The following is a 13,058-nucleotide window of genomic DNA, read 5'->3' as shown; positions in this document are numbered from 1 at the left end:
GTCATCGCATTACAGCCTGCAGTCCACACCTGTTGGCAATTAAGCTGCCGATACTTAAGACCAGCGTCACCAGATCTTCAACTAACCTCTGTTAGTGTAGGCCGACACAGCTCTTGTGATCTTGTTCACAGTGATATTATCTGCTCACCTGGTGTTTCTCTGCCTGTAGTCATCCACCTGATCCCGATGCTCAAACTCTGACAATACTCACCTTCATTTGGATGCCAGTTTTCTCTGCAGCTCTTCCTCCACAGCTCATGCTCACTTCTCCTCCCTGCCACAGTTACCGGATACCACAGATTATCACCAGCTGGAACCATCACCGCCTCACTCGGACCACTTACCCCTCTCATGCCAGTCCTCCGCCTACAATAAGTAACATAGTTCATGTCCATATTTGGTCTTTCCTGACCTGCAGAAAACACCTTCTGAACTTTAACTTCTCTCGTTACAGTGACTCAAAAGACTCCTGGTTTCGTTCCCCCGGCCTGACTTCCCTTTCCCCATGTCACAGAATTCATATGTATATAGTTTCCTAGTACTTCATGTTTGTTGTAGAGTTCACGTTTGCTACACTATTCCTTAGAATCTCACGTACATCATGGTTCACAGTTCATAGTCACATCATAGCTGTAATTCTCTGTTTGTAAATAACGTCTTGTTACCATGTTTACCAGTGACTCTGTTTGTTTCTGCTATTGAGTCCGTTTGTCTGGTTTGGCCTCTGGCTGTGACACAGTGACGGTGATGAGGCTGAATACTAGGCTGTTTTGTCACATGGTGCAAGCAGAATCACCTGCAGCTCAACGTAACAAAGACCAAAGTGATGATGGGTGTGAGGCTGAAGGATTTGGGGAAAAATACATTACTTGCATCCAACTTAGAAGAGCAAGGAACATAAAGGGAATTCCTTTTCTTAAGTGTCAGGTCATTTCAAATGCTACATTTCTATCACCTCAACAAACACCAGCAAACACACAAACTGTTTGTGTGCAGTTTGTCGCACAGTGTCCCACAGCTAATGGTCCAGCTGTATGGTGCCGTCTCCACACACCTACTATTATTTATTTCTAATTTTAAAGTTGCACATTAGAGCTCTGAAAATAAATAGCCTGTAAATGCTGCTGCTGCTTTTCCTGCATAAAGTTCCAGCATTGCTACATTTCAAACACTCACTCTCTGCTCCCATCTTCCCACACATATACTGGGAAACTGTGGGAACCATCTGTACATTTTCATACTTGATCCCAGATATAAACTGGGGGTGACACACAACAAATAAACACAACAAATAAATGGCTCTGGTTGTATGGGTACTTAATGATCAAGCTGGCAGTAATGTTGTGGTGTTTAGTAGACGGGAGGGTGGGAAGTGTGAGAGGAAATGACACACAGGACATGGTTTGAGGTAGATTCATACCCAGGCCCTGCAGTGAGGACTATAACCTTCAGTACATTGGTCATCTGCTCAGCCAGGGTAACTATAACAACACTGTAAATTCAGTCTGACAGTGAGTTAGTGAGTTAATGACAGTGAGTCAAACCCACTCCCTCCTCCAACTGTGACGGCCTAGACAAAGACTTTATGCAAGCTTCTTTGAAGTTGGCAGACAGTGAAGGTGAAGGTGAGCATAACTGAGTTCTAGCGACTCGTTCTTACTTTAATAACTGGTAAATTTCACTGAAGTCCAAAACAACTCTCAAACCACCAGGAAGGAGACAACAGAAGTATTTATTTTTATCTTCAGTGTAATTTCTTCCTTTGCCTAAGCTGGTGAGAGGTTGTTGTTGTTGTTGTTGCTTTCAATTTGTAAGATTCCTGCATGAAATGATTTGATCAAATATTTTTAATTTTATATTTTAAATGGTTTACTGTTGGCTATCAGGTAGAGGAATACAGTATCTCTGTTTAGCCTGCTGTTGTTGCTACAAAACAGGGTTATATTGTTGGATTTTATTATTGTCATTTGTATTGGGAAATATTTAACCATATATGCTTAGAGGTGTATAATCAATTGTGTAGTGATAGGATATGTGATCCTTAGTGGTCTGCAATGACTTTGTGTGCATTCCAGAGTGTTCTGGCATTCACACCCACATACTGGGAGCAGGAGAGGTCGTACCTTCTGTTATTGTTTTATTGCAGGATAAACACATCTATATCTGTTTTAGTCTAAGTGCCTTTTGTTTAGATGAACTGCTGGACTTCCAGACCAGCAGGTTTAGGGAAGTCATTTATGGGGTCACATTCTGACCCCCCCCTCCCCACACACACACACACACACCTACATAACACACAGACTCTTTGTTCACATGTATACCTATGTAAGACGTCATGTGTTAATGAATCTATGCATATTCATGTAACCTCAATAAAAGATCAGTATTACGAGGGGGCGGACAAGAACAACAGAGGTCAAGTGAAGGAACGGCGGTGGTCTCGTTCTCGCCCTCATGCATGAGTAACCCAAATAACTTTTGTGACTTGTGTGTTGCTTTTTGCTACGTAGTAGAATTGTCCTGAACGTTCCAGCGAATAGGTTTATGCTACAAACCTATCATATATGTTTTCCTCTTCAGAGATTACAAAAGGGTTCACGTTCAAAAAAAGTCTTTAAATCCATTTTCAATTTTGTGCCATTTGGCTAATTGTGCCATTTACTGTGAGTATTTTATATTAAATAATGTCAAAATGAGACAGCAAAAAAATAATTTGATTTCTAAACAAATTAATTAATATACCTCTTTATTCCTAAGAAAACAGTCAGCTTTGAGATGTTGTTTATTTTTGTGTTTTAGATAGCAGAGTGCAGAAAGTAGACAGCAGGGTGACGAGAGTGTGAGGGGAAATAACACAGGAAATGGTCTGAGGCAGAATCAGACCCAGGCCCTGCAGTGACGACTCTAATTTTATCCATCTGTTAAGCTGCTGAGAGGTTGTTGTTGTTGCTTATAAATTCAGTTTGTAAGATTTCTTCATGGGATGATTTCATCAGATATTTTTAGCTTTATATCAAGTCTATGATTTATTTTGAGTATTTAATGTTAAATAATCTCAGAATGCAACTTCAAGAAATGATGGTGATTTATAAATAAATAAATAAATAAATATTCCTCTTTTTTCCTAAAGCCAAACACAATATTCAGATGAGAATAAAATGCCAGAAACGTTTTATTACCATGGAGGGAAAAAAAAATCTATCTGCTTCATGTGTTCCTCTCAGAGGTTGAACCAGCTGTCGTCAGGTTTTCAAAGTCAAATTTGGTCTGAAACTTTTTTCATTCACACCTACGGCATCAGGGAAACTTCACAGTACTGATCTACATCACTGTGTGATGGATGCATCTAAAAAAAGTTGAAGGAAGTGATAAAAAGGGAAACTCATTCAGTAACTTCAGTTTTCTGATGATCTGACAGAGTGAAGAGTCAGACGCTGTTCTTCTGAAGTTTAACAACTTTTCTGCATCAGGATTAAAGTCAGAATGGAAATCCTCCATTTTCTCTTCTTCTGCTTCTTGTCAGGTGAGGACTGATGATCGTAATGATGCTCTTTAATTTTAACTAAAAACATACTCAACTTTATAAATCACCTTGTGAAATAAATATGTTTACTAGAGTTGGATGTCTCAAGACCACTTTTACGTGGTCTTGGTCTCGCTGTATCGGTCTCGCTGTCTCAGATCGACATAGTGTTCTGGAGATTTGGAGTCAACAGTATGCATGACACACAAGGTAACGTTCGATATTGGCTGTATCCCAATTCAGGGTCTGCAGCCTTAAAGTTCGCAGCCTTAACGGTCCTCAAGTGCCGCAAACTCAAAAACCACTAAGACCGGAAGTACGAGGCTTGTGAAATGGGACGGTCTAGCCTCCGTCGCCCTGCCCAGGTTGCCTAGCAACCATGATACTAACAGCTGGAAAAGTTTCATACAGCTTTGTTTGACAGAAATGAAGGAGAACATATTTTGTTCATTTGTTTCTGCATGAGCTTTGATTTAATACGTATCTGAGGCTGAGACCACGGGACTGTAAAACATGATTGTTGGGCTTCATTTCTGTACTGAACAGTCATTTAAGATTAGCTAGTAAATAACAATTAGCTAATGTTGTTCATGAGACTAAAGTCATCTCACTTTGGTAATGTAAATATAATATGGCCAATATTAAATTTATTATTTCAATCATTATTAGTTATTATCTGTTATTATCTGACTCTGTTTCAAATACTGAGCTGCAGTAAAAATTCAAGCTGCATTTATTTATATTTCCTATCATCTTAAATCTTCACTCAAAGACAGGTTCCTTTGACACTGTATATATAACTATGTTATATATAAGAGACAAATATTGTTCTTTTAATATGTTGGCATTACTAAATTTGTCTCAGTGCTTACTTTAAATATTGATAAAATCATCACATTCTCTGTAAGATTAAGGTCGACTATTGAACAGCGTATATTTTAAAGGCTTTAAAACCAAGTTAGTACAAACATCACTAATGTCACATAACTTTCCCGACATGTGGCCAACGTGTTTTAATGTTCTTCGTTATTAAACATTTGCACATCAATAAGTGACATAATATTCAGTACTTACTTTTAAAAGTTTACTCTTTGGGCGTCCCTCTTCTGCTGTTTTTTTCTGGCAAAATTATCCACACCCACCGCCGCGCTATGCATTCTGGGATATGTTGGGCCACGAAGTCTACACCGCCACATCTTTAAAAATCAGGGAAATGAAGAACGCATTTGAGGCTGCATTTCGAGCAGCCTTTGAATTGGGACAGCCTTCATGGCGTCGCGTCTCATATTCCGATATAAGACATACATACAAATCACAACAATTTAACATTTTATGTAAATTCTGTGAATATCGGGCAGCTCAACTTGCTTGAAGTGTTTCCAGCTGAGCGTCGTGTATCTGGAGTCAAGTGTTTTAACGATGTATGAAACGTTAAACTAATCCTAAAGTAATAATGGTATTTCTAACCACTGACATACCACAACTTTATCCTTTCAACAGCTGCTGAAAGTAAGGGGACCTAGCTGCTATCGGATATTTATATAGAGATCCTCCAGTTTCAAACTGTATTACCCTTCAAGGACCTGCAGTTCAAAAAAGCTCCTCTCCGACAGCCAAACCCATCTGTTCTCTGATTGGATTGTTACATTTGTGATTGACATGACATTGACCAATCAGATGAAAGGAAGAAAAATAGGGTCAAAATTCGTACTTGTAACTTGCAGAGATTCACACGTTTATTTTTTTGGCTAAGCCCACACACAAATCTTTTTTACACACACACAAATTCTTTTTACACACACAAATCCTGATTTACAAGTACAAAATATTTATGACCACATTTTGAGCCCATACCTGACACCCGTAAACGAAGCAGCATCTGGCTGCAGTTTAAAGACTTTTTGTCTCGGCCTCGGTCTTGGTCTCGTCTCAACTTTGTCTTGGTCTCAATACTCTCTGGTCTTGGTATTGTCTTGATCTTGGTCTTGGTTCAGACTTGACAACAAGTCTAATATTTACATACACTAAATAATGTTGTGATTATCCATCTTCTTTTAAATGTATTATTATTATGTTTCATCTGACAGGTCCAGCTGGGCTCGTCAAGCCAAAACATAATATTTGGTCTGCAGCTGAAGGATTTAATGGCACGCTTAACTGCAACTTATCTTTGTCTGGAAGCACAAAGTTCTTCTGTAAGGAAAAATGTGAGCAAGCAGAAGATATCCTCATTAAAACAGAATGAAGCACAGCTCAGAGTGGGAGATACAGCATGAAGTATAAAGATGGATCTCCAAGAAGAGGAATTGTGTTTTTAAGCATCTCACAAATGATCAAGTCTGACTCAGGAATGTACAGGTGTGGTTTGGGAAGATCTTCTGCTCCAGATTCATACTTTGACTTTGAGGTCAGAGTTTCAAATGGTGAGTTTTTATTAAAGGTGAATGGAATTGAAAATGTGGAGACCCCCAGGTCTAATTTAGTAATGTCAACCACTTTTAGATCAACCTGTTTAATTAATAAATACAAGCACGTTTTACCTGTTATTCCACTTAAGTGTCCATGTTATATGGCATGTGACAACTGTACTAAGATAACGTTTTAGCACCTCAGTGTAAAGCCTACAATAATATGCAATGATTTATTGATTCAGATTTAGACTCTGCTAAAACTCAGTTTTACACCACCTCCAACTATCAAAGTCTAAAGCTTTTGTTCAGATTTTCTTTTCTCTATAACTGATTTTGAGCATCAGTATCATGGTTTATATCATGATTTAAATAGATAAAATCTACTAATTTAATTCCTATGATGGAGAGTAGCAGAAGAAATGTTTGACCTAAAAAGTTGATGATCTTCCAAGAGTCTCATCATGCTAAAAAGAAGTTAGTGACCCAGCCTGGTGTGGATATCAGGCTCATCTTCTAGCTGTGAGTCCTGAGAAATGCCTAAATAAATAAGACAAATGAAACAAAAAAACCCAACAAACATTTGCAGTCACACCGGTGAACTTCAAGGGTCTATAACTCTGCTCTTCAATTTTATAGTATGAATGTTACGTTTTGCATGACTTCATTAAATATGCAACTGTGAAAAGATTTTGTTTATTATTCAAATATGCTTTGCTTGTGATTGTGTAAACTCTGAATGACGATTCACCCTGATAAACATGAAGCCTTGCCTATGCTTATCAAATGCCTGTGAAGACAAGTTCCTGTGTAAAGAGGAACGGAAAGTGCCACTTAAGCAGACGTTTAGTATAGTACGGACAGAATGTTTAGTAAGATATGCATTTGTCAGTTAAGCAATCTATATTCTGAGAACAGGCGGAGACTGCCTCCGTCTGCTGTGTAACCTACATGCCTATATAACCTGCAATAAAGAAGAGTACTGTGTGACTCTCTCTCGAGACGTTCACCCATGTACATGTGATTGATTATACTGTCTCATTGTGTCTCTGTTTTACTTTGGCAGCCTTCTATTTGGGAATTTTCCCCCGACAGCAACAAAAAGTTTTTATTTTCAGAGGATCAGGTAAGAATGTGTTTTTCTGATTTATTATGAAATGATAACTGTGCTTATTTGATCCATGAAATATAATCATAATATAACAGTGTAAAAAATGACCCAACACACTAGTATGTTGTATGTTTTATGCTTGTGGGGTGTTTATTGTTTATTTACGTTTCGGCACATAGTTCACCAACTTTTCAGTAAGTCATAAGCACACAAACTCTCTCTCTCAGGTCTCCACCTTCAATATATATATATAGGGAGAAACCTCAATGGTTAAATGACCACCACCTGTCCCTCCAGCTTCCTTGGCACTGCTCCCTTGAGCTCACTGCCCCACTCCTCCCCTGCAGCTGAGCCAGGGACCACACCTCCCCCACAAACTGGTTCAGTTCAGACTAATTAATGTTCTTCTATTTCACAGATCTGGATAGAAACGTTGGTTTTTATCGCACACAAACTGAGGGAGAAAAGATCACATTGGGATGTTCCAATACTGTGACTGGACACAGGAAGTTTTTTTGTAAGAATCAGTGTAAGAATGAAGGGGAGATCCTCATTGACACAACTAATAACAAATCTGAGAGTGGCAGATACAGCACTGAACACAGACCAGGATCTGTGTACGGACTGTATGCAACCATCACACAGTCGTCCAAGTCAGACACAGGAAAGTACATCTGTGGTTATGGAAACCCTCTGTCTCCAGATTCATATGCGAATGAATATTTTCTTTTCATTGATGGTAAGTTTCTTTTCAAAATAGTAAAAACTTTTTTCATATTCCATGTGCCTTAAAATACTACTAATAAAAGAAAATTACAACTCAAAATGTAAGATAACCAAAATTAGAACAACAGCAAATAAAAACATGAACCTTTTGGTGACTTTGAGGTGAGATTGTTGTTACTGCCAGAGATCAGCTGATTGGTTGAGACATCATTATACATTTCTAACATCAAATACAGGACAAATTGTTGAAGTCTGGATGTCTGATCTCAGAGTATTAATTTCCTGTTGTGGTGATAAATTTATTCCTGTTTATTCACAAATATAAACCATATTTCTTATGATGCTTTAAAAATATACAGATATTTAAATATAGTAAGTTTCACAGTCATAATGTGCACTGATAATTTTTAATCAGTGCACATATTATATACGAAACATCATTTTTTTATATTATTAAAAGTTTTTTTAAGTGTGTTTAAGAAGTGTGTGCTCCACTTTGATTATTTATTTATTTTTTTTAAAAACTTGTGATGGTGGAGCTAAAATTGAGGGGAAAACATCTGTATCATCATCATCTTTCATTAAAGCTGAGTGTTTCTACTCATGCAGGTGAAAACATATGTAGTGTGCAGGATATGAGATTCCCCAGTCTAATGTGTAAAAGAGTATTAGCTTATCCATCAGCTGATCTGATGAGACTGAACGTGACTTTGTGGTTTATCTGAAAAAGTAATAATGATGTAAAGAACAGGAAAGCAGGCAGCTGAGTGATTACAGATCTTCCCTATTGAACTTACACATAAGCTTCATGTTAATGCTGCATTTAGTGCTTCATAAATGTTTGTATTTACCTGTGTGATAATATGATTAGTTTTACTGCATTTGTCTGTATCGCTATTGATTTAGGCTACTTCCACATGTACACGGGTATTTTTGAAAACGGAGATTGTCCATTTTTGTTTTTCAAAAAATTCCTGTCCACACGTAAACGCAAAAACGAAGGAAAACGCTGCTAGGAACATGCCAAAGCAAAAGGTGGCGATATATTCCTAAACGTGTAGAAATGTTTGCCAGTCAGAAGTCTAGAAGCCTGGGTGGGAAAGAGTAAAGAAAGATGGCTTATAGAAGCAGAACTGAGTCCTATGTGTGGAGGGACAGTAACTGTGTGTGGATATGTAAGCATTTAAACACTGCAGAGAGTACAATTAAAAGTAACAGTATTTTGTCTCCATTGTAGAAATCCATTTCACCTTAACAATAACGTGGCGCACAGTGTGACGTCAGAAAATGCGCACACCTTTGACGCTGTATTTTCTCCGTTTTCCTCGTCCACACGTAAACGCAAAAACAGAGTTTTCGAAAATATCCACCCTGGCAGGCGTTTTAAAAATCTCAGTTTTCAGTGACCGAAAACACCGCTTACATGTGGACGAAAGGTGCAAATGCATATCTCCGTTTTCAAAAATACCCGTGTACATGTGGACGTAGCCTTAGTATTTATATTTTTTGTGTTTGTTGTTCACAGATTCAAACCCACCTACTTCCAAACCACAAACAACAACACAAATGGCTTCCAACCCACCTGCTTCCACTCTACAGACAGCAACAACACAGAGTGAAAGTGTCACTGCAGGAGTCTCTACACATTGTCCTGACTCCTCCTGGCTTCTGGTTGTGCGTGCGTCCTTGGATGGTGTTTTGCTGATGGCTGTTTTCCTCATGCTCTTCTACATTAGTAAGACAAGGAGGAACTTTGGACTGAACACCAGAGAGAATGACACAAACATGGAGGTGAGTTTGTGTCACTTGTTTTCTGTCTGTTGTTGCAGGTTTCAGTGAGTGTTGTTGGTTCATGCTGTCAGTGTGACTTTCTTAGTTAAATTTTATTGAAAAGAGGTGATTTTACCTGTTATACGGTTTCTTCAATAATATCCTTGTAGTCTTCACCAGCAGTGGGAGGTGAAGACAAAGTGAACAATTTTAACCAGACAGAAATATTTTCTATAATTATGTAGATATAACAGCATACAACATATTTTTTAGTCTGTTATTCCACAGCATCATAATTTCAGGATGTCATATCTAAAAGCGTGAAAGCACCTTTAGTCCTGTTTCCTGACACTGCAGCACATGTAAGCTGCTCTGAAGCAAATCTGTTGAACTTCTTATGATATTTATGTTACATTTTTTTTTTTGGTTTGTTTGTTTCTCTGGAATAAACTTTGTGCTTATTTTTTTTAAAGTTCAATTTGCATTAAACTGTGATGTTGCATGAGGTTATTGTCTTTTTTGTTTTTCATTTTCAGTTCTCTGTAACACATGAGAACTGGGATCCAACCTCCAAACACAAAGAGTCCAAAAGCAGCAGGACCAAACCCACTCTGCATTATTAAAGACCAAAATCTAACAAGTAAAAATGAATTTTGAGATTTCACAAATCCATTGCTATTTTCCAACTGTAACTGAAAGATGTTGTAAACATTTGGTTTTATTTCATTCATTGTTGTCTACTGTATGATTTATACATTTATGTGCTTACTTATGCCATGTATTTGAAATCACCGGCGCTTATTACAAGGTACAACAAAATTAAACAGGTGTTGACGATGCAAAATGGTGTGATGGTTCCTTAAATAAATTAGACAAATACAGAGTGTTCTACAATAATGAGTCTGTGCTGTTCAGGAAAACAAGAAACAATAAAACAAACAGGAGAAATACAATCGATAGTTGCAGCAGGAGCCTGATTAAGGGATGTCTAAATGCTTTGTTGAATAAGGGGAAACATCTTCCAGTGTGGTCAGAGTCAAAGACCAGCCATCTGTGATAAATATCTGCTAGCAGATATTTTTCTAACTTTGCTTCTGGAGATTTGTTGTTTGTTTGTATTGTTTGCTGTTTGTTTTGCATTCCAGTAATCTGATCAAGCACCTCAACTGGAGAATTACAGAATTTCCCATGTTGGGTTTTACGTGTGAAACACTTCACACTGAAATTGATGGAAAATAGAAAAAGGTTGCTTCAACCTGACAAAATGTTATACATAGTAGTGTCTAATGAATGTATCTGGGGACTTTGAGTAAACCCTTGCCTGTTGTTCTTATGAACCCTGTGTCTCATATGTTTAGCCAGTTTCATCTTCATGTTTGTTTTCATTTTTGTCCCTGTCAAGTTTATGCATCTTAGTCTCTGTCTGAGTGTCTGTTTCCTATCTTATTTTTGTCTTATTTTGGCCCTTTGTGGATTTAAACCCTTAGGAGCAAATGTGGATTTTCTGTGGCAAACATGAATGTCAGTTTCTCGGTTTATGAAGTTCACCTTTCACTATGACAATGCTGAGATACGGACCTCCTGTGAAGTTGTCACCATTCTAGTGATGAGCAAAGCGAGACTTCGTGAAACATTTGAAGTATTTGTGCTTGTCTTGAGGATTCCAAACAGTCTGAAACCATCTCCACAGTGGCACCTGCTGGATAATTTGGCTATTGTCATGTCTTGATCATATTCTGTGAAACAGTGACACAGACAAGTCCTGCACAACTTCAAACAAAACCACTTATTATATCAGACCATCAATATCTTCGATCAATACATGTTTTGGAGAAATCCTCAAACAAACAAGGCATCTTACCTTTTACCTGGCAGATTTCCTTTCTGCCAAAAGCTTCACAATGCCTGGAAGATTTTAAAGGGAGAATATTGCAACAAGATGGCGCCTGTGTGTTTGGCATGCCGTCAACCGCTCTTTTTTATCTGTTTGATTTTATTGTTTTTAGCTAATGTTGTGCAACATCTCAGTTCAATACTGTCATATGATCGCCAGACTTTATTGGAAATCGGCTCATCCACCAAAGTTTCAGTTTGGTTTGGTAAAGATAGCCAGGGTTTTCTGCCTCCCTACCTGGAGTACCATTGGGCTGGCATCCCCTACCACTGCCACCAGATATGCGGAAGCGACGCAGGAGACGGGGTACCCGTGGAGGTCGCCTTGTTAAGCTGAGAATCCGGATTTCTTACCTTCCTCACGATCTACGCTCCATTCGTCAATCTTTTCCACGACTCCTGGTACTATCGCGTGCCCTGGATCCTGTGGATTTGTAGTTGGTTCCCGTTGTCGGCTCTATCGGGAGCAGCCCTGTCAAATCATTCCCTCTTCGGCATCTGCGTTGGAGGGGAATGGACCGATCAAACCTTCGATCGGTGGATCTGGTTGTCACTACCCCGGAGGTCTCCGAACCAGCTCCCCTCAGGTTGGGTTTAATAATTGCCAGATCGGTGGCGAATAAGACCTTCATCCTGAAGGATTTCTTTTCTTCCCATGCATTGGATTTCCTCTGTTTGACTGAAACCTGGAGTTCACCTGGTGAGTTAAGCGTTTTTTCTGAACTGCTGCCCGCCGGCTGTACTTATTTTAGCGCTCCAAGAGCTTCTGTTCGTGGCGGGGGGTTAGCTGTTGTTTTTAAATCACACTTTGAGTTTAAGCAACTATCCTCATGGACACACCACACCAGCTTTGAACTTTGCCTGTGTGAACTGGGCCACTCGCCTTCATTGCTGTGTGCAATAGTTTATCGGCCTCCTAAATATAACAAGGAGTTTTTATCTGAGTTTTCGGAGTTTCTCACTGACTGTGCATCCCGGTATGACCAGGTCCTGCTACTCGGTGATTTTAATATACACGTATGTTGCCCAGGGAAGCCCCTGGCTAAGGAATTCATGGACCTGGTAAACTCTTTTAATCTTGTTCAATCTGTTAAATGTGCCACTCAAGAACGTGGTCACACATTGGATTTGGTGTTATCGTATGGGTTATCTGTCTGTAACTTACATGTGGAGGATGCTGTATTCTCTGATCATATGCCCATTTTATTTGACGTTGTTCCTCTTAGTCCTGTTGTTAAACGGGCTGCACCTACGCGATGCTATCGTGCCTTCGGCTCAGATACTGCTGAAGATTTTTCAACACTATTTGAACAACTTGTGTCCAGTCCCTCTGAGTCGTCCTCCGTAGATGGATTACTATCTCATCTGGACTCTGTAAATCTGCCCTTGATGTTGTTGCACCTCTAAGACTCAGGCAGTGTAAACCCAAGGCCAGCCCTTGGCTAACTGATTTTACTCGAGCCATTAGAAGAGAATGTAGGAGATGTGAAAGACGATGGAAAAAGGACAGGCTGTGCGTCTCTCTGGAAGCTCTTAAGACGAGCTGGAAAGATTACCAGAGGGCAGTAAAGACCGCCAAAACCTCCTATTTTTCACAACTTATTGCTGTTAATTCACATAACCCTTG

The 13,058-nt window shown here is 39.0% G+C and overlaps 1 protein-coding gene across 1 annotated transcript; it reads left to right on the top strand.

Moving 5' to 3' along the window:
• The first annotated feature begins 1,494 nt into the window (after positions 1–1,494).
• On the top strand, positions 1,495–10,367 carry LOC120438172. Its single transcript, XM_039608610.1, has 7 exons — positions 1,495–1,625; positions 3,419–3,523; positions 5,611–5,946; positions 6,998–7,057; positions 7,461–7,781; positions 9,294–9,559; positions 10,075–10,367. Exons 3-7 carry the CDS (start codon positions 5,796–5,798, stop codon positions 10,159–10,161), a joined length of 885 nt encoding a protein of 294 aa, XP_039464544.1. The 5' UTR covers positions 1,495–1,625; positions 3,419–3,523; positions 5,611–5,795; the 3' UTR covers positions 10,162–10,367.
• Positions 10,368–13,058: the final 2,691 nt, after the last annotated feature.

This window comes from Oreochromis aureus, linkage group 3 (genome assembly GCF_013358895.1).
Source record: "Oreochromis aureus strain Israel breed Guangdong linkage group 3, ZZ_aureus, whole genome shotgun sequence".
Lineage (NCBI taxonomy): Eukaryota > Metazoa > Chordata > Actinopteri > Cichliformes > Cichlidae > Oreochromis > Oreochromis aureus.
This window is presented reverse-complemented; position numbering and strand designations above follow the sequence as displayed.